General features: G+C 42.9%; 1 protein-coding gene across 2 annotated transcripts in view; it reads left to right on the top strand.

Annotated features, from left to right (window-relative positions):
- Positions 1-14,634, top strand: part of PTPN21 (protein tyrosine phosphatase non-receptor type 21) — a 63,510-nt gene extending 48,876 nt beyond the window's left edge. For both annotated transcript variants that reach the window (XM_031454158.2, XM_064486174.1), the window contains 7 exons: positions 1,755-3,196; positions 7,213-7,350; positions 8,251-8,472; positions 10,754-10,882; positions 11,062-11,296; positions 11,712-11,872; positions 12,105-14,634. In XM_031454158.2, the coding sequence (XP_031310018.1) occupies positions 1,755-3,196; positions 7,213-7,350; positions 8,251-8,472; positions 10,754-10,882; positions 11,062-11,296; positions 11,712-11,872; positions 12,105-12,233 (2,456 nt within the window). In that variant the 3' untranslated portion in view covers positions 12,234-14,634. The remainder of the gene's footprint in view (positions 1-1,754; positions 3,197-7,212; positions 7,351-8,250; positions 8,473-10,753; positions 10,883-11,061; positions 11,297-11,711; positions 11,873-12,104) is intronic.
- The last annotated feature ends 7,932 nt before the right edge of the window (positions 14,635-22,566 follow it).

Here is a 22,566-nt window from a genome sequence, read left to right as displayed (position 1 = left end):
CTCCACCTCAGCCTGCCTCAGGGGCTCGGGCTGGGGACCCTTTCCATGTGAAATGTTGGTCAGGGTGGCAGGGAGAAGGGAGCAGAGAAATTGGTTCTGTAACTCTGCTCACTTTCCCTTGATTGTTACCAGTCCCATGGCTGCGCCTGCCTTCCGGAGGTGAGGAGGCATATCCAGTGTGCACTCAGAGGCCGAGAGCCCGGCGGCTGGCCGATGGAGCCCCTCCCAACCACCCCTCACGGCCCCCTGTTGCCCTGTCTTCTGTGAGGTGGTTCTTGGTCTTCTCCTCCCTGTCCCCCTCGGCTCAGCCCAAACTGGAAGTGATCCTTCCCTCCTCCGGACTCCTGTAACACTTACCTCCTTCAGTGGGAAAAGCTTCTTTGGATTATGGTATTAGGGTACATAACTTTCCCTTTTTATTTGTCTGGATTCCAGTCTTTCTCCCCACCCTCCATTAGTTCTCAGCATGGTCTTTTACACAAGCAGGCTCACAGATGGATGGTCTGCGGGACACACAGAGGAGCCTGGAGGCAGGGATGCCAGGTAGGCAGGTATAATGCTAGTCAAGACGGGCTTGAGTAAGGCTGAGCTGTGACAGAAGTGAGGACAGGGGGCTCCATAGACTCGGAGATTGCAGAGTGTTCCAGACACAAGAAATGGACAGGGACAAGGGAAGCATTGTGTCCCCACAGGAGGAACACAGTGATGCACTGGAGGCCTCCCTCTTTGTGGCGGTGTGTGCCACGAGAGTGAAGTCCACACATGAGACTGTGGTACATTAACTTCGATAATCAGTTGTCACTGAAACCATCCTGGGGCTTTTGAATCACAAAAAGAATGCTTTTCAACAGCAATTCTCCGATGATCTTGACGGCTACTTTCCATTGAAGAGTTAGAAATCACCCTCATTAATTTTTCAGGTGAACTGCAGATTGGACAGAAGAAACGTGCCTCCCTCCAGCCCCGAGCAAGGGCACACACACAACCACTGCGGATTAGATTAGACTCCTGATTCTGCTAGCTGTGGACCCCCTGTCTTACTGAGGGGTGGGGGCCGGAGCAGGAGCAGGCGTGGCTGTCTTAGCAATGTCTTCTTGGCTCCTGGCCCCTGGTGAGGTCTAGAGCTACTGGTGACCCTACTGGGCCTGCATAGGCTCAAATCCAGCTGAACTATCGCTCTTTTGTCTTCATTTGGAAGAACCTATACAACCAACCTAGAGTTTCATTTAAGGAAAATGTATACAGACAGTTGGTGCTTGAACTAGCTCAGCATCAGCCCAGCTCATCCCCAGGAGGGAGGGAAGGCCAAGTCAGAGACCCAATTCGTTAAACACGTGTCTCTGCCCGTAGCTCCCTGTTGTTCCAGAAAGTCTGCTTTGTGTCTCTAGTGAAGCACATGTTTTTGACTTTCAGGAAAAGACAATATTTTGTGGTACAATTGTACTCTTAATATTGGATTTAAATTTGACTCATCTTTACTGGGTATCAAGTCTTGAACACCGCCCTTAGCGTAGGCAAAGCCATCCCCTTCTATAGACAAGAAGGCCGGGGTTCCCGGAAAGGATGTGTCCAGGGTTGCTCAGAGTGGTGTAGGTAAAGCCGAGTCATTGCAGCTTGGAGTTTCATCAGCTATGTCAAGAATGTCATCAGCGCCTGGGGCCTGTCTCAGTATTTGTCTATAGAGTAATTGGTCCAATTTAATACATTTAACAAATCTCATTTTAAAATGCATTTTAAATGTTTCCCCCCCCCAGACAACCTCTTTGTGACCAACCAGAACGGGTACTACTGCCACTCTCAGACAAGTCTGGATCGCGCCCAGGTTGACCTTAGTGGTCGCATCCGGAATGGCAGCGTCTACAGCGCACACAGCACCAGCTCCTTAAATAACCCTCAGCCCTACTTGCAGCCGTCGCCCATGTCCTCGAACCCAAGTATCACCGGGAGCGACGTCATGAGGCCGGACTACGTGCCGTCGCACCGGCACAGCGCCTTGATCCCGCCGTCCTACCGCCCGACCCCGGACTACGAGACGGTGATGAAGCAGCTGCACCGGGGCGCGGCGCCTGCCGAGAGGCACAGCCGCTCGCTACGGAACCTCAACATCGGCAGCTCGTACGCCTACAGCAGGCCCGATGCCCTGGTCTACAGCCAGCCTGAAATTCGGGAGCACGCCCACTTTATGTCTCCCCAGTCGGCCCACTACCCATTCAATCTCAATTACAGTTTCCACAGCCAGTGCCCCTACCCCTACACCGCAGAGAGGCGGCCGGTGGTGGGCGCCGTCAGCGTGCCCGAGCTGACCAACGTGCAGCTCCAGGCCCAGGATTACCCAGCCCCGAACATCATGAGAACGCAGGTGTACCGCCCGCCGCCCCCCTACCCCTACCCGAGGCCCGCCAACAGCACCCCCGACCTGTCCCGCCACCTGTACATCAGCAGCAGCAACCCGGATCTCATCACCAGGCGCGTCCACCACTCGGTGCAGACGTTCCAGGAGGACAGCCTGCCGGTGGCCCATTCCCTGCAGGAGGTCAGCGAGCCCCTCACGGCGGCGCGGCACGCCCAGCTGCAGAAGAGGAACAGCATCGAGATCGCGGGGCTGACCCACAGCTTTGAAGGCATGAGGCTGAAGGAGAGGACCATGTCGGCGTCGGCGGCGGATGTGGCGCCGCGGGCTATGTTGGCGGGCTCCCAGCCAAACGTCGTCCTGGAGAGAACGAAGCGAGACGAGGCGGACGAGCAGGAAAGCCTGAGATATGGTCACAAAAAGTCTCTTTCAGACGCCACCATGCTGATACACAGCAGCGAGGAGGAGGAGGACTTTGAAGAGGAACCCGGAGCCGGGGCGCAGCTCTCTCCCCACACACGGGAGTCCCGGGGCAGCTACTCCCAGGAAGCACAGCTCGGCTGCCCCTGCGCCTCCGTCTCCCCGGGGGCCGGCCCTCTGCACATCCTCGAGCCCAAGTCCCACGTCACCGAGGCGGAGAAGAGGGGGAGGGACGGCAGCCCGATTCACATGCTGGCTGAGGCCCAGCGGCCCAGGAGGGACGGGCTGCTGACACCGTCCATGTCCGAGTCCGACCTCACCACGTCCGGGAGGTACCGCGCCAGGAGGGACTCTCTGAAGAAAAGGCCGGTGTCAGATCACCTCTCGGGAAAGAAGAACATCGTGGAAGGACTTCCACCGTTAGGGGTGAGCCATCCAGGGAGCCAGGGGCCCTCACCCGACCGAGAATACTGCCCTTTACGCCTGGCTTGCCTCACCGCCTTCTGCGCTTTAGCCGTCTTTTCTTTGACTCATCACTTCGGATGTTTTTCAGCTTTTTTTCTTTTAACTTTTTCCACCCCCCTCCATACACATTTTACCCTATTTTTGTCTTATTTTGGAACACTGAGTTTGATTATCTCTGGAAATAATGGGGATTGATTCGGATTCTGGTGGTTTTGCTAGAAATGAATAACTTAGATGAAGCAGAAGGTAAACCTAAGAGGCTCTGTGGAAAGGACCAGAAAGGGCGCATGGGATGTTTTAATAACGCAACATTAGGGAAAAAGAAGTTAAGATTTCATGATTTCAGCTGAGATTGCTTTGTAAGCCACTCGTGGAAGTACCCTGCTGTGGGGGTGCAGGGCCCAGGGCTGCTCTTGCTCAGCTGCTCCTGTGAGGTCTGAGGGACACGTGCCGGAAGTGTCCCTAGCGTGTTCCTTAGTTGCAGTCCCTGCGGGTGCAGCCTGGATGCTCGGCTGTGATCGCTGAGGGCTGTGATTCTGAGCTGGGAAGGGAGCACGTCACCAAGACATAAAACCCGAGAGCTGCAGGTCTGTTTAAAAGAGAGATTAAGTGAACTGAGAACCCGGGGAAGGCCCCTTGTAGAAAATGCAGCTCCTTAACATTCAGCATGATAAATAACCATGATTTAAGCACTTCCTACCTACTTGAAGCAAAATGTAGAAGAGCTTAGCATCATCTCTAGCTGCCATTCCCAGGGCGTTTACTGAGCACGCCGTCTGCTTTACCATGTACAGTTTACAGCAGGCTTATTGTTCCTACGGATGAGGAAATAGACTCTGAGATAGTAAGTAACTTTTCCAAGGTCACACAGCTAGTGAGTGACTGAACTGGAATTTTAAACCCATATTTATCTCTGCAACTTGTTCTCCTGTCTTCTATACTGTTCCACATTAAGGTATATTTTATTAAGTAATAATTGCTTGTCTGAGTTTTGCTGTTGTGTCTTTCCACGGAAGCCCTTGAACTTTGGGTGCCTCAGCTTTGCCCAGGCGTTTGGGCCTTGCCATGTCACCGTGCCCACTCTGAGTCCTCTTGCTGCACCCCTCTGGAGTCCGGCTCCTCCTTGTCCAGGCCTCCATTCCCTGTGTTCTGGGCTCCGGCCAAGCGAAAGCGGTTAAGTAGCCTATCCATTCTGTCCCGCGCTGCTCCCAGGGACCCGGCAACTAGGACTCCTCCCCCATCTCTGCTGGTCGGCATATCCAGACTTGAGGGCCCATGGAAAGTGTGGTTCTGGCCCAGTGTAGCTCCTCTAGGATGCTGTAAACATCTTCATAAGCAGGAGAAAAAGTCACATAGTATCATAGTGCTTCTGAAATAGATCAGTACAGGTAGACTAAAACTACGTACAGCAGTGCCATGGATTTAAATGTATTTTCTTCTAATGGATTTGAATTGCAAGTTTATTTTTAATTTTTCTTGGGAATACACTCTTACTCATCTGCCTGAAGAGTGAAGGCCAATGTCTCAGGTCTGCTGCAGCGGAGGGGATGGGCTCACAATCAATGATTCAGGCTGGGGACAAGATGTGGGTGTGTCTTCCAAAGTAACTCTGTCCTGAGCTAGCTGGCGGGGCCCTCTCATGGTTAACACTCTTCCCTAATTACAGCAAGAACTGTCCATCGTTTTTATGTGACCTGGGTCTCTTCCCCAGATGATACTTGCTTTGAATAGAGTTTAGTGTTCAAGCCTGTTGTCCCTGTAGTTTTGAATGGGCCTAGCAAGTTCTGCTAGATCTGAGGACTTTGATCAGTCTGGTTCTCTAAAAATACAAAATGTCTCCTTCATTGACCTTTAAGACCTACAGTATTAGTGAGGTTATGTGATTGGACCATGCTGCTGCCCCTCTTTTGGCATAAGGGATCTCCTTACTTGAAGACTGTGAGTGGTGGCTCTGGCCTAGGGAAACCTGGGTCTGAGTCTCAGCACTGCCGTCCATTCGTTCCCTGCCAGTGGACTGGGTCCTTCACGCACCAGAACCTCAGCTTCTCCATCTGTACCATGGGATGGTCACCCCTCCTCTGCCTGCTGTGGCACTGTGTTAGGTCCCACATAAGGTCAGGCGTAAAAGGTGCTTTCTGAATTCTATGATACTGCATAACTGATTTTAATGCAAAGTTTTTATTGTTTTAACCCCGATTACTGTGTATAAAGAGGCAGCTGTGTGACTTTGGGCCAACTGCTTACTCTCTGACTGGTTGTCTCATTTGTAAATGAGATGACCGAAGAGAGTTGCTGGGGGAGTCAAGTGAGATCCTGGCATGTAGAAAGTGCTCAGTCAAGTTTAACTTATTACTGTGAGATTGCATCATACATTTAGCTGACTGACTTCCCAAGAGATGAAGAGCCCAACCCCATGCTAAACCTTCTGGCCCCCTTCAGAGTAACTTGGAGGCCATTATTTTAATTGTTACAGCCAGCGATTATACTAATGTGAATTATGGTTTTAGAGGTTTCATACTAAAAACAGTGAAATAAATTACAGATAAGCAGGAACATTTGAGAATTCTCCACCCATCTCCACCTCCAGGGTTTGATTGCTATCAGAAAAAGGTGGACTGGTTTGAGTGCTTGTCTGTCTACATAAAGTGTTTTTGTTTCACCCTTAGTCTTGTGTGGTGGTTCTCACTGAAGAAATCATTGTATGAGTTGTACATTTAAGACCATGTCTTTGCACGCTAAGGGCTAAATAAGGGGTATTTGAAGTGAGTTTTGACACTATGCCCCTTTCTTTAAGTACCTTTAGAACTGACCTTACAACCAGTTGGCTTCATCCAGCATTTCTTTGCTGGGGCATCGTGAGCCATTTTTAGGCCAGGAAGTGCTGGGCCACCTCTACTGGCTGGCAGGAGCTGACTGTTCAATTTTCAGTGTCTCATGAGCTGGTTGATAATAAACTGGCAGATGAAAGTTAGCCGTGGTGAGACTATTTGCACTGCAGAACCTGGCAAACTTTACACAACTCCTCGCCTCCCCACCGCAAAGCCCAGTGTTAAACATTCACCAGTTTTGTGCACACATGAGAATCACGAAATTTTAAGCCTCAGCAGGAACCTTTTAGTCTCTATGCCTCTCTCTCTCCCCCCCAGGCTGATAAAGCTGGAGTAAAGTTGATTTCATTTGTGAGACAGAACTGAGAAAACCATTTATAATTATTATAAATGCTTATAATTATAATAGGTCATTATAATTATTATAACTTCCAAGGAGGTGTAGACTGTGGAGGGAGACTTGGCATTCTTGGGCTTGTTTGCCTGAGAGGGGAAAATCATTGGCTTTAGTAATAACTTAGGAAACACCAGTTTTCGGAGACAGGGTTCTGACAATGCCCTGTCTTATCCCCTCTCCTCCTGGTGTAATGATGGAGATTTCAGCCCTGCTGTTTTCCTCACTTGAAAATGTGTGGTTCTGAGAGGTGCGGTGATCTAATCCAGGTCACACAAGTCTGCAAGGGAATAGAGCCACCACAGAAAACAATTTTTTCAGAATGATTTAAATAATTTGTATTTTTAAAAAATTATAAAAGCTTTTTACTATCAGGTGACCACTTTTAAACCCTTTTTGTGGACTGCAGCTCATGCTTTTGTGTGTGTCGTGGTTTGATGTTTGGGAGTTCCATGAAAGAACGCTGTCTGCTGGGAGCCTCACCCTTCATTACAGCGGAGCCCTGAAACCAGTTGCATTTCACAACCTTGTATCTGGAAGATTTATCAGGGCTTTGGCCTTGAAAGGAATGTCTTCCTCCTAATATTAAACAACTGTGCGTGTGTATGTGTGTGTGTGAAGGAGTGTCTCTCCTGTGGTGACTGGTTTAGGAGAGGCCTCCCTCTCTTTGTTTCCCGTCGTGAGTCGATTGAAATTTCTTTTCAAACGGATTGTGTTTATGTATATTTGATCTATCTCTATAAATATTTTTATAGGGAATGAAAAAGAGCCGAGTAGATGCAAAAAAAGTTGGTCCTCTCAAGCTGGCTGCCCTAAATGGACTCTCCCTGTCCCGGCTGCCTCTGCCTGATGAAGGAAAGGACGTGCCTGCCAGAGCCACGAACGATGAGAGGGTACGTGCCAGAGCCAGGCCTGGGCGCAGTGATGCACAGCTGCCTTCTGGGGATTTTACTGAATTTTCTGACACATTTGATAATCACAGATGAGTGTCAGGACTTTTGTAATCTGGATTTCAGAGTGGGGGTGAATTTCTAGCTAACATCTTCATAGATAATTTCAGACTAAATGATGACTTTTGTCTGTTTGTTTCTGAATGTTGTTCTTGACCTTCTTCTGACCGTCTGTGGCGGGCTTGATTTTTGATGGCCTGAAAGTTGGAGGAAATCTGCAAACAGATGAGTATACACACACACACAGGAGAGAAGGCAGACATTGACTCCTTGCATTATGTAGAAAACTTATCTCAACAGTGAACAGTTACTGAATTTTTCAAAACTTTCCTTGTGACCGAGATGTATTTGCTATGAGACTCTGTTATACCAAAATCAGATGGGCATGAATTATGCTAAGCAAAAATTAACTTACACTTGGACCCTGGAGATAGTACCAATATTGACTACTGTTTTCAGTTTTTTATATATCATACTATAAAATTGAAGCATTTATTCATAGAGGTTGAAATTGGTTATACTACTCTAGGACTTACTGTTCTCCAGGAGAATTTTTTGTTCTTAAGGGGTCACAGAATTGACTGTAGATTTAGAGGAAATGAATTCAACGAATTGTTTTAGGCTAATTATAACAGAACTTTGCATTGTATTTCTCACCAATAAGGCTATTTCATTTATTCTTTTATTGTTTTGGCTTTTTAAATTCAACTGTGGTTTCATCTAGAATTTTCAATATTAGATAATGTTAGACTTGAAGCAGAAAATGAGATTTCAGATGTACAATCAAAATGCAGCTGTGGCATGGGACAATATTCACATTATTTCCCACATTCTGTTTTTCAGTGTAAAATACTGGAACAGCGGTTAGAACAGGGGATGGTATTCACAGAATATGAAAGAATTCTTAAAAAACGGCTAGTTGATGGGGAGTGCTCAACAGCACGACTCCCTGAAAATGCAGAGAGAAATCGGTTCCAAGATGTCCTTCCCTATGACGATGCCAGAGTGGAGCTGGTCCCAACCAAAGAAAACAATACCGGCTACATCAACGCATCACATATTAAGGTGAGGGGAGTGTTTAGAGTGGTACTCAGGCTGGGAAGTTTCCAGTTAGATTACAAGAATGGTAAGAATCGTATTCATGTCTGTATTCTAAAAGCACCCTGGTTTTGAACCATCTTGACAAACTATGTATATTATAAGCTGGGAAATCCACATGCCAGGGCTGGATAGAAAGTGTTTGCCAACAGAGCCGGGGTCACGTTTGTCCCTCCATGTGGTGAACCCCCCTCCCCCACCCCGGCATTGTTACCAGGTCTCCAGGACCACTTGCCTGACTTCAGAACTTTGTTCCTCTAAATCTGAAGACCTCTTTCTAGCTCTTAAGTGCTCTCAAGAGCAGCTGAATTGCTGCTTTTTCCTTTTCACATACCTACATGCATTTTTATGTGACAGAAGTGTCTGGGTTTTCTGATGGTGTTCACCAAAGCTTTTCCTTACGATGGTGCCATCTGTGTTCTTTGCATAGTCTCTTAATCTTTTTTTTTTAATTTATTTTTTATTTTATTTTTTCAGTGGAGATACTAAGTAAGCATACACTCTGCCACTGAGCTGTACCCTCCCCCTTTACACTCTTAATCATTTTTAAAAATCATTTATTCTTCAAAGAAGCAGTGCCGCCTTCCCCCTGGAAACAGTATAATTTAACTGTGGTAACGTTATATCCATTAAAATGGGAGAAGTGATGGTTCACAGCAGGAAGGTGAGCAAAGCCAGATGCTCTGTCTTCTCCATCATCATACTCTCTGTTCATGCCGGCTGGAGATTCAGTTCATTATTTTGGGAAGAGGATATTTCCTTATAGTGAATGAGTCAGTGTCTGTGGTCAGGTGTTATTTTTCTTCTTTCCCACATTTTACTTCGTTTGCCAGTGGTGTTTGACTGAGAGCATTCTACACTTGAGACTGGAGGGCCAGCTGTCTGCCTGTGAGTGCCGAGCTCTTCACGGTCCTTAGGAGTCTATGCACCTGGACATCATTTGTTTAAAACCGAGCACTTCTTTGGCATAGCTTATCCCGTCTCTCGTGACTGGGTGGATAAGCGTTGAATAATGCAGTTCTGTTGTGTTATTTCACATCTTCAGAGGCAACCTGGAGAGCAGTGGAAGGAGTCTGACTTCCAAATTCCTGGACTGACCACTTACCAGTATAGGACCTCGGTGTACTTATCTCTGAATAAATGAAGAAATTCCGACATGTCCCCCTTAGGCTCCCCCTCAGACCCTTCCTCCCTGATTCCTGTTTGTGGGGGGAACTGGTACCACCCACAGCGAGCCCAGTGGAGGATGAGGGGACTCAAGCTGCAGCCCTCCATGGGGGCACGGGCAGCAGGGTTTACACTCACAGGGCGGTTACTGTCGTCACTCACTAGCAGGGGAGCCGAGATTTAACCCAGATTCCCTGGTGACCCATCCTATAATTATTACACTGGACTGTTCTCAAGGAGGTTAAATTTTAAGTGGAAACTTAGCATCGTTATGGAGGATGACCCTGACCATCAGTTCAGCGGTGAGACTACCTTAGGCAGGAAGATTTTTCTTTTCTTCCCTAGAAATCCGACATTTAACTTAGGTTTTGGCTAAGTTGCTGATGCTTTATCTAGTGTGTTTAGTATTTCATGAGGGACAATTGTGTTTGAAATTTGGGGTACAGTGATGTTGATACTATTTTTGCAAGAAGAAGAACCCTAACAGCGATAACAACCACTTACTGACTGGGATTTCAAAATTGTAGAATAGATAAACAAGATTACACTGTATAGCACAGGGAAATATACACAAAATGTTATGATAACTCACAGAGAAAAAAATGTGACAATGAGTGTGTGTATGTCCATGAATGACTGAAAAATTATGCTGAACACTGGAATTTGACACAACATTGTAAAATGATTATAAATCAATAAAAAATGTTAAAAAAAATAAAAAACAGAAAGCATAAGATAAAAAAAAAAATAACCACCACTTACTGACGACCTGCCACGTGCAAGGCACCGCACATATTGACTCGCTCAACCCAGACAGCTTGAGGGTAGGTGGTATTTTTACTGTATAGGTGAGAACTGAGGTTTGGAGAGGGTAAGGAGATGGCCCCAGGTCACATAGATACGACGTGAATTCATAGTGCATACATATATAAAGGTGTCCGTAATGGAAAAAGAATAAGATAAAAAGTCTTTCTTTCTTCTGCTGAATAGTTGAGTTCTTTTTCAGTATTAGCATGAACAAATGTACATATGTGTATTATACACATAATAATTTTTTTTTTTACACCTTTTCTAATTTCAGGTCTCTGTCAGTGGAATTGAATGGGATTATATTGCCACTCAGGGGCCATTACAAAACACCTGTCAGGATTTTTGGCAGATGGTGTGGGAACAGGGAATTGCGATTATAGCAATGGTGACAGCAGAAGAGGTAGGCACTCATTTCTCTTAATTGATTTTCTCGGCCTCGGAAGGACAGTTAATATTGATCATGTGGAATCCTGACCTTTAGAGAAAAAAGTAGAGTAGGGCTCTGAATTTCAGACATGCTCTCCGTGAAAGGGCATCCTTTGCTGGATCTTGTGTTTTGACTGGACTTGTCTTTCACAGGAGGGTGGGAGGGAGAAGAGCTTTCGCTACTGGCCACGCCTTGGATCCAGGCACAACACCGTCACCTACGGCAGGTTTAAGATCACCACCCGGTTCCGCACAGACTCCGGCTGCTACGCCACCACGGGCCTGAAGATGAAGCACCTTCTCACGGGGCAGGAGAGGACAGTTTGGCACCTCCAGTACACAGACTGGCCCGAGCACGGCTGTCCAGAGGACCTCAAGGGATTTTTATGTAAGTATCTTCATTCCCAGCACAGCCTCTGCCACAGAGAGGAAGACTTAGGTTCCTGAAACATTTCCTTTCTGTTGTCCCACATAAGCTTTGGGCTTGTTTTAAAATAAAAATTTTAAGTGTTTAAGGGATGCTTCACAGAAGAGATTTTAAAGTATGACTTGGTAGTGAGCAGAGTGCCGTAACTGACTCTTAGGGGCTTTCTCCTCTGTTTTGTTTTGTAGACGAGGAAAGGGAAGCCCGGGCAGTCAGAGACTTGCCCGCGGTCTCACTGTCAGTTAACATCTGGGGCTGGTTAATCAGCACCCAGTGCTCTGTACCTGGAGTCTCCCCAGTCAGTGGAGATAATCTGAAAACTGTTAATTTGATAGGCCTTAATCCCTCTGTATTTTTCAATTTCACTGATGTCTCACAGCGTACCTGGAGGAGATCCAGTCTGTTCGACGCCACACAAATAGTACAAGTGAGCCCAAAAGCCCCAACCCTCCGTTGCTGGTCCACTGCAGCGCTGGCGTGGGGCGGACCGGCGTCGTCATCTTGTCGGAGATCATGATTGCCTGTCTGGAGCACAACGAGGTGCTTGTTCCCTCTGTGGGTGAGGGGAGAGGTGGGCGGGGCGCCTGGCTGGGAAAGAGAGGGACCTAGTGGCCTAACGGCTCTTTCTGAACAAATGTCCTCGGGATTCGTTATAGAAGATGCCGAGGTAGAAAAGAGACTGTCTGCAGCCAGATTTCTGCTCGGACACCCGCTCCCCGCCCCTCTCTCTCCATGGAGCCCCCTGCTCTCATCGCTGCTTCTCTCGATTTAGGTGCTGGACATCCCACGGGTGCTGGACACACTGAGGCAGCAGAGAATGATGATGGTGCAGACCCTCTGCCAGTACACGTTCGTCTACCGAGTTCTCATTCAGTTCCTGAAAAGCTCAAGGCTCATATAAGCTCCCACAGCTTCCTCCGGGGGACCTGATCATGTGAAGCGTTTACAGCTAAAGTGCTTGCCTAACTCATGCTTTCTCCTCGACACTCAACCCACGCAGAGCGCTACTCGGGACGTAAGTGACGGCGCAGAAGGAAGTCTGCAGAGCGCGAGGCTGAGGAGGGGGTTTACCTGGGGAAGAAGCCGGAGAAGAAGGACTTGGTTTCGAGGGCATTGCCTGCTCCAGTCTGTCCAGTCTGCAGTACTTGCACACTTTTGGCGATTGTATTTTCTAGATAATTCTCTTATTTCACAGAAGCTACGCTGGGCAATTCTGGCAATCATTAAGTCATATAGGTTTCTATCATAAACTAATTTTTGATAATGAAATTTTATTTTATGACTAAAATATTTGGGGTTTTCTTGTCCAGAAACTGAGCTTTCTGTGGTGATGATCCACAGATATGAGTGGTTCCTATATAACTTTGTATTTAAAACCATGTTATTATATTTCATTGTTTTGAAAAAAGTCTTGGGTACATAACAGTTTAGTTACCAAACCCAAAACTATAAGAATAATCTAAAAGTGTTATTTTGAAACATAGAAAACATTTTTATATTCAGAAAATTTTTTTATCCTAAAAATTCTATATATTTGTACCTTCTATATTTTCCAAATAAGAGTTCAACTTATTAAGGTACTGAAATGAGACAGTTAATGTAAGTTAAAGCTGGGAATGAAGGCACATTATTTAAAATGTATGAGAATAATCAGATTCACTATTGTTTTTCAGTATTACTCGTAAACCCAAATGAGTTTGATTTTATTGGTTGAAAATGAAGTGAAAAATAATTGCATAAGATGGTTATAAGCACTTTTTTGTTGAAAACAACAAACCTGAGTTTTTAATGTTATATTGCTTTATAGATGAAACAGTAACAGCAGACATGTTGAAGGTGTCTTGGAAGAGATGAGTAAGTGTATGTAGGATGGCTCGGGCAGGAGTACGTGCCGTGCAAATGCAAGATGGTAAATGCAAGTTGCCTTCGTCTTTACAAAAATGCAGTATTATCTATACTCAGACTGAGATGCTGGGATGGAGAGTAGGGGCTTGGGAAGAGTCTGGGGGCTGACCCCCTCAGAGGTAGGTATTCCCGGGAAGTTCAGGACCCGTCACTGGCAACGACTCACTCTGTGTCCTTGAAGTTCTTCCATCTACACCTCTCTTCTTCTTCTTCTTCTTCTTCTTCTTCTTCTTCTTCTTTTTTTTTTTTTATTTAACAAATCAGGTTTATATTATCATTAAAAGAAGCCTTGACCAGGCTTTGTTTTCTTTTGGTTGAAAGAAGGGAAGAGTTAGTAATAGCTCACCTCATCTCCCAGAACCGCAGCCCAGACTTGCGGGGTCACCAGAGATGGCTGTGGTATTCAAGAGGTACTGGAATTTTCGCTCCTTAATCCCCTGACTTCCCCCCAGGTCTGTTTTAGCCCCTTGCTGCTCCCATTTAGGCCCATCCCCATGGGCAGGACCAGGATGAATTAAAGGGGGGTGTCGCTTGGAGCCCAGGCTGGGGTGGCCTTGTCCCAGTGGTCACTGCAGGGGCGAGGAAGGACCTACAGGTCCGTTTCGCTGAGGAGCTTTCTCTTTCCTCTTCCTTCTTGAGGCTGCTTCTCCAAAATGCAGAGCTTCCAAAATGTCAAGTTCAGGGCTATTTCCCCAGATCACAGTATCCTAGGGACAATTCTGGTTCCCACGTTAACTCCTAAAGTGGTTTAACTCATTCTTGTCACTGTTAAGTGTGTGTTGTTGGCTGTGAGAACAGGATTTCTTTTAAACAGTGTATGTCTGCTTGCTCTGATCCAGACACAGCCATTTAAGAGGAAAATTCAGAAGATGTTAATGAAAATGAGTATTGAAAGTGGGCATGCTTCTCACTTGGGAACAAAGCATTCATTTTAAATCTAAAATTGTTTATAAAGGACAATAGACCCAAGTGTAAATATTCAGAAAGAGCATCCCAGAAGAAGGGAATAAGTTTTTTATTCTAATATTTCCCACCTCCATACCATATAAAGGACAGGAGTGTTTCTGAAGCTTTTTTTCTTCCATGGTATGTTTTTTAAAAATGCTTTTCTGTCAGATTGAAACATTTTGAAGTGTCCCATTGACAAGAACATATTGTAAAACAAAAATCTAAAGAGTAATATATGGTATGTTTGTGTTTCTGTTGTAATAATTTGATTATAAGAGAATTACTTACGAGGTCTAAGTTACACTGTATAAACGTCACTCTTAAAACTCGCATGTTTGACATAGCTTCTAAAACCCATGTAATTTTTGGTGTCCCTTTCGAATTTTTAAACTTTTAATTAACAGTTAGTGAATTTGAAAGTATTTCTGAATAAAAATGAATCTACATTACTGGACTTTGAAGTCATGTGATTTTTAAGAGCGAACTGTAGAATGCTGAGGTCTCACGGGCTCACCGTGTCTGAACTGAGGACATGTCTGTCTGCTGAAGTTCCACTATGCTTCAGCATTTTAGTGTCCTTTAGTTTCTTGATACTCTTAATTTCTTATTAAAATTACCAAAATGTACATTTTCACAGAAAGTAGGTTATAAACCAGTGTTTTCCACTGACCAATTTTGGCATCTTTGGCATCAGCTTTCCTGATGAGTGGGATCTTTTGATAAAATATTCTAGTTGTTTTGAGAACAGAAAGTATTCATTTTAGAATATCATTTGGAATGTTAATTGCAGTCATTATTACTTATTTTCTTCTGGAACATCTACTGTGAAACATACAGAAAGCCCTAGAATGTAGCCTTTAAAACGTTTTGGCAGGGTTAAAACAGGCTGTACTTCCTTAGAAATATCCAGAAAGAGCGCGGTCTAGGCAGAAACCCAGAGGAGGGTGTGCGGGTGTAGGCCCAAGTGATGGCAGCACGGCCTGGACAACCTTTCTGTGAAGCTTTCATCATCAGAAGAGAACAGTCATTTCAAATGGGTAGGTAAGTCAATGTTGACCATATTAAGAAAATATAAATGTCCACATTATATGTCTTACAAAACTTTGAACATATTACAATACAAAGAATTACTGTTTACTGTAAATCATTTTAAAAACCAGACTTTTTAAAGGAACTTTTTTGGACATAAGCTTAGGGGATTTGTTTTCCATCGAGTTCTGTGGAACAAGCTAAACCGTCTCTTCCCAGTTTAAAATTTACTAAAATAATCTGAATTGGAGTGGGGGGGCTCTCCTTTTAAACTGAGGGATAGACATTTCAAAAACAGGAATAGACACATTAGAAATTTGCCTGGAAAAACATTTCTTGAAAGAACGAGTTTTTCACATTTTTCTGGTAGACAAGGGCTCCATTTACCCTAAGTATCTATAATTACTTTAGAAAATGAGGGAAAATTGGAAAGTCTAGAAATTTAAGGTTTGCATGTGTTGGGGGTGGATGGATAGAGGATTTTAGTAAATACCTGAAGAGGTCCTTGGATTGTTAAAGTGGCATGGTTTTCTCTATAGTACAGGCAGTTGCCAAATAAAAACTATGCTCTAAAAGTTCCAAGTGTATGTTAAATGACTGAGAATGTTGTTCACAAGGGGGAATATCTGTTTTGTTTTGGATTTTGTTTTTTTTTTTTTTTTTTTTTTGAGGAGGGAGGTAATTAGGTTTCTTTCTTTCTTTCTAGAGGAGGTACTGGGGATTGAACCCAGGACCTTGTGCATGCTAGGCATGCACTCTATCACTTGAGCTATATCCTACCCTCCTACAAGGGGGAATATTACCATATGTTGGTGTTAACTTTCTCAGCTTGTCCTCCCGGAGCTCATTTAAGCCACAGGGGCTCTGAGCGCTAGGTAGTGGTAGTCAAACCTCCATCATCTGTACTCCTGGGAAAATATAACGGCAACTTTCCTCCCTGCTGCTCCCTGCCGGTGAGAGCAGAGAAGAAATTCTATCTGTGTCTGCCTGGCAGTGGGGAGTGGGCCTCAGCAAGCAATGGAGTTCAGATCTATCAGGGATTCAAGAGAGAATTACACAGAAGTGAGTGTCCCCTCATTTGTCTCAGAAACTTGAGTGGCGTATGAAGGGTAAGGAACAGAATGGGTTGTATGGTGACATGAGCGTTGATGCTGCCTGTGAAAATGCCTGTGAGGTGGGGCCGGGTGAAGGGGGACAGATTGGCAGTACATCTCCCCACCTCTCCTACCTCTCCTGCCTCTCTGGATGGTCACTGGCCTGCAATGGGAAGCAGATGATGGGCCTGGGCCAAGAAGGATGGATCGGGTCTGCAGCACCCAGCTGAGGAAGCAGCGGTTCCCAGGCACATGCTCCCGTGTAAAGAGTATCTCTAGGTCACATGGGTGTGAGTTAGGGCCAGGCTGCACTAATATTTCCAAAAATGTTTACATTAAAATACTTAGTTTAAAACTGGAGTAAATCTAAACTTTGTTCAATATGTTGATGGCTTAAGAAAGATAGTACCTGTACACTTAAATTATGCTTTAATATTACAAATAACTACAGATGAATGACAAGAAGGGAATAATTGTTTAAACTACCTGTAGAACTAACAGGGCGGGTGACATACTGCTCCAAATTTTTGCAAATTACTTATTAGGTAGATCTTTTGATCATTATTCTTTAACTTCCATCAAATAATGACTCTGTGATATGTTGTATAAAAGGACCACTTAAAATCTCTATGATACTTTGGCTTTGAATCTATAATGTAAGGTACCCTCACTGGCTATAGCAGTGCACGCTTCCAGTGTACTAAATCTGCAGTTTTAAAGTAAACTCGTAGGTGGTTTTTAAACTGTGTATCCAAAACAAGTACTTTATTTTGGTTGTCACTATCGACATTTTAAGTGTGCATGTATACTTTAAATTCACACTCGAAAAGCTTGGTGAAGAAAAGATCTACGGTATTCACTCTTAGGACCAGGTCTGTGCTACCAAGAAATTCAGAAGGTTGGATTATGTGGATGAGCGAGAATAGGAATCTGTCAGCCCTCATGTATTTGAGTAAATTGATGAGACTAGTACAGATTTCATGCTAACTGGCTTTCCACCTCTATCTGCTGGTTTATCCGCTGAAGAAAACTGAATAAATAAATGGGAAATATAAGCTCAGTCACTCATTTCTCATAAGTGCAAATATCGCAGGTCAGATTGCTGTCATGAATGCTAAGAGACTGTCCAAACCTTTTTATCCCCAGAAGTTTATTAGAAATTACGTGAAATTAATGGACCATTGAATGAGAGAAATTTTTTGTTCCTTATTTTATAGTAATATTTATTGAACTGTCATTTAATCTTAGAGTTAAGTGTCCTGAAAGGATCTAATGGTTTTGTAGTTTTACTGGAATAACACCATACTGGTTCAGTCCAACAAATAGCCTGAAAAAGAGTAAAAATTCTCCAGAAGGGACAAACTTATTTCTAGAACAGACTTAATAAAAACAAGATTAAATAATGCAGAACTTAAAGCCCATAAAACAAAAAGATGAAAGAAAAACACAGAAGGGAGAAATACCATAATTTGTGACAACTTTTGGATTAGTAATGCCCTGCTGGGTTTTATCCACATAGTCTGGTTCTGTGGCACAATGGAGAAGTGAAGTAGTTATTGTACAGGGATGATTCTTAATGTTTTTGAAAATTTTCTGTTAGTATCTGTTTAGATTCTCTCCACATTAGATGTTTTCAATTCCATATTAAAAGTAAGCATCTTAATTTCTTGTTGTAGAATTGCGCTATTACACAATTACCAGTGTATTCAATTTCTAAGCAACACATTGGAAATGAGAGGAAAGAATAAAAATATTTTTAAATATCTTTAAAAAACTTGGATGCAGTTACTCAAAAGACTAGCATTGGGCCATTGGAATATATTTTTGCTTTTTACTGGTTTCAAGTAATTTTTTTACATTAATATATAAAACACTTAGATTTTCATCATGCAAATGTTAAATATTTTCATGTGAAAACACCTCAATGTTTTCACTCTGTTGTCCTTCACAGAGGGAGATATTCTGAATTACAAGGATATTGTTTAGTTCAGATGAAGAATTACACTGCAACAAAAAGAATTTGTTGTACATTTTCTTTGTTAAAAATTGAAGCAGTCCAAGCCCTATCCATAGTAAATTTAGCAAAGTTTACTGTAAAAATGAGTATCTAGATAAATCTGTTTAAATAAAAATTACAACAGAGGTTAATATGATTTAATAGGCCTAACAAACTTAAACATGTGGAGAAAATTTTTATGAAATACATTTTCTTAGAAAGTTTCCCTATCATTCAAGCAACGCACTGGGAATTCGACCTGGTAGTATACATAGTTGTCTAGTATTTTCTAGTTTAAAAAGCAATTTTACATGCAACTGTCTGATGATCAACAATGTAAAAACATAAAATCAGCAGAGTTTAAATCTTCTAAACTGTCATTGGTTGGTAAAAGTGTGTACATTTAATGGGCAAAGAGTTTGAATAAATGTAATATATATGAACCAGTCTATTTTTGCCATAAAAATAAATATTGAAGCAAGATATGATTTGTGTGTGAATAGTGCAATTAAAGCTGTTTTGCCTCTTTTTTTCATTCTGGATCTTATTGCAAAGAGGCATATAATTAGTCCTATTTTCCCACTGGGTTATTTTAAATAATGTACAGACAATAGATATTTCCTTCAGTAGTTCCCAATCCGTCATCACACGTCTCCATTGTAATCAATCATTTACGAGTTAGAATGCTTCTTGCCAAAATACCCAGCTTCATTAATTTGTGGAACAATTAATCTATTTGAAGAATAAATATTTATGTACGTCCCAGCAGGTTGGCAGAGCTCCTCACACCGTCATCCCTATAGTAGAATTTGTTACTAGTTGAATGTCCACTTCACGTTTTAGTGGGGTTGTTTCTGTTCCAGCAACAGCAACACTGGAAACTTGTTAAAATGCAAATTCTTGAAGCACATCCCAGGTCTGCAAATTCCAAACCAGAAGCTATGGGTGTGGGGCCCAGGAATCTGCCTTAACAAGTTCTCTGGATGATTCTGATGTCCACTGAAGTGGGAGCACTGCTGCTTTAGTAATTAAAAAGCCACAGATGTTCAATATAGACCACAACTTGGGATTCATGACATAACCAAGCTACAGTTAATAGGCACTAAGCTTTACTTGGGCAACTTTTATTAGGTTAATGGTATTTATAGTTGTAGTAGGCTGATGGGCCCCCAAAGATGTCCACTTCCTAATCCTCTGAGGTTGTGAATAGTATCTTACATGGCAAAAGGGACTCTACAGAAGTGATTAAATTAAGGTTCTTGATTGGGGAAGATTGTTCTGGATTATCCAGGTGCACCCAAAGTAACCACTAAAGTCTTTCTAAGAGGGGGGCAGGAGGGCCAGAGTGAGCAGAGATGTGATGATGGAAGCAGCGGTGAGAGAGAGATTTGAAGATGCTCCACAGCTGGACTTGAAGATGGAAGAAGGGCCCACAAATGAAGGAATGCAGGCAGCCTCCAAAAGCCAGAAAAAGAAACTGATTCTCCCCTAGAGCCTCCAAGAAGAATTCAGCCTTGGCAACATCTTCATTTTATGACTTCTGGCTTCTAGAACTGTAAGTTGGTAAATATGGATTTTTTTTACAAGCCACTAAGTTTGTTAAAATCATCACAGCAGCAATAGAAGTATTTCTCACAGGAAAAACAGTCAACTCACTTGTTTTTAAAATTTTTTTCAATTTTAATTTTTTAAATTGAAGTATAGGTGATTTGCAATATTGTATAAGTTTCAGGTGTACAACACAGTGATTCAGTTTTTAAAGGTTGTACTCAATATATAGTTATTACAAAATATTGGCTATATTCCCTGTGTGCACAATATATCCTTGTAGATCATACATAGTAGTTCGTACCTCTTACTCCCCTGCCCCTTCTTGCCTCTCCTTCCTTCCTTCTCTCCACTGGTAACCAGTAGTTTGTTCTCAGTGTCTGTGAGTCTGTTTCTTTTTTGTTATATTCACTAGTTTGTTGTATTTTTTAGATTCCACATGTAAGTGATATCATAATTTGCAGTAGTTGTCTTTCTCTGACTTATTTCACTAAGCATAAAATCCTCAAAGTCCATTCATGTTGCTGCAAATGGCAAGAGTCCACTCTTTTTTATGGCTGAGTAGTATGCCATTGTATATATATCCCCCACATCTTCTTTACACATTTGTCTGTTGATGGGACACTTAGGTTGCTTCCATATCTTGGCAATTGTAAATAATGCTGCTATGAATGTTGGAGTGCATGTATCTTTTCATGCACTGTCTTCTCTGGAGGAATGTCTATTCAGGTCTTCTGTCTATTTTATGATTGGGTTGTTTGGCTTTTTGATATTGAGTTTTATGAACTGGTTATATATTTTGGATATTAACCCCATATTGGATATGTCATTGGCAAATTCAGTAGGTTGCCTTTTCCTTTTGTTGATCATTTCCTTTGCTGTGCAAAAGTTTTTAATTCAGTCTTATTTGTTTATTTTTGCTTTTGTCTCCTTTGCGATAGGAGGCAGGTCCAAAAAAAATATCGCTATGATTTATGTGAAAGTGTTTCACTGTGTTTTCTTCTGGGAGTCTCCAGTCCTAATTTAGGTCTTTAATCCATTTTGAGTTTATTTTTGTATATGGTGTAAAAGAATGTTCTAATTTCATTCTTTTACAGGTAGCTATCTAGTTTTCCCGGAACCACTTATTGAAGAGACTGTCTTTTCTCTATTATATATGCTTGCCTCCTTTGTCATAGATTAAGTGACCATAAGTGTATGGATTTATTTCTGGGCTCTACAATAGCTGTTCAATTGATTTATGTGTCTTTTGTGTGTGTACCAATACCATACTGTTTTGATTACTGTAGCTTTGTAGTATAGTCTGATGTCAGGGAGCATGATACCTCCAGCTCTGTTCTTTTTCAAGATAGTTTCAGCTATTTGGTGTCTTTTTAGTTACCATATAAACTTAGCAATTTGTTTTAGTTCTGTGAAAAATGCCATTGGTATTTTGATAGAGATTGCATTGAAACTATAGATTATCTTCGGTAATATGGTCATTTTAACAATATTAGTTCTTCCAATTGATAAACACAGTATATCTTTACATCTTAAATTTCTTTCATCAGTGTCTTACAACTTTCCGAGTACAAGTCCTTTACCTCCTTAAGTAGGATTATTCTAGATATTTTGTTCTTTTTGATGCAATTGTAATTGGGATTGCTTCCAGGGGTCCTCCTGCTGGACTGGGGATCCCTGGGCTGGGGAGCCTGATGTGGGGCTCAGACCCCTTGCCCCTTGGGGAGAATGTCTGCAATTGTAATTATTCTCCCAGTTGTGGGCCGCCGACCCTGGGGTGTGGGACTCAACTGAATTGCATCTCTGCCCCTCCTACCTGTCTCATTGTGGTTTCTTCTTTATATCTTAGTTATAGAAGATCTTTTCTGGTAGGTTCCGGTCTTTTTCACGGATGGCCGTTCTGTAAATAGCTGTAATTTTCATGCACCTGGAGGTGAACTCAGGATCATTCTATTCTGCCCTCTTGGCCTATCTCAACTCATCTGTTTTAAGATCTTAGAAGAACTAGGTGAGTACAGAACCCTTGCATCCAGGACTGCTAGGTGTTTTCACCTCAAAACTTGAATGTTGGTGCAAGACAATTCTCAAGGCAGTAAGTTTGGCTTTAGTGCAAAGCTTTCCTTACCCCAATTCAAAAGCATCTTCTTCCTGACCTTGGAATTAAACATACGGATTTGTTCTTTGGGATATGTCATTACTGGCTCCATCTGTTGCTTTTAAAAAATCTGGAAAAAGTAACTGGCTAGGTGACATCTTCTATCACTGAAATGTGAGTCAGTTCAGCAGAGTGCTTTCTGGGACTATAATAGCACATGAAGGGTGAGCAGGGGTTTCCACTTCTAGGTGTAAATGATTTCGTATATAATTTCTAAAGACCCTAAGAATTAAGCTAAGACTAACTTTGGCATATTGAAACTAAAAGAAATCTTTGGGTCATCTAATCTACTCTTTGAAATGAAGGCCCAGGATAAAATAATTCATTAGGAAGCTCACAGCTAGTTCATCCACTTGGCAAATTATCTTGCCCTATAAAAGCTACTCTGATCTTTTCTAATTGGCTTCATGGGGGGAAAAATGTGACTTTTTAAGGCTTCTCAAATACATACTAATTTATATTTTGTACGATTTGAAATGTGAGCATATAAGGAAATCTTCATGTAATTTACCAGTTTCCTACATTGCCTGTTCTATATGGGGAATTTGCACGTTGAGTT

The sequence above is a fragment of the Camelus dromedarius genome, chromosome 5, assembly GCF_036321535.1.
Source record: "Camelus dromedarius isolate mCamDro1 chromosome 5, mCamDro1.pat, whole genome shotgun sequence".
Lineage (NCBI taxonomy): Eukaryota > Metazoa > Chordata > Mammalia > Artiodactyla > Camelidae > Camelus > Camelus dromedarius.
Note: the sequence above shows the minus strand (reverse complement) of the source record. Positions and strands in the feature narration are given on the sequence as shown.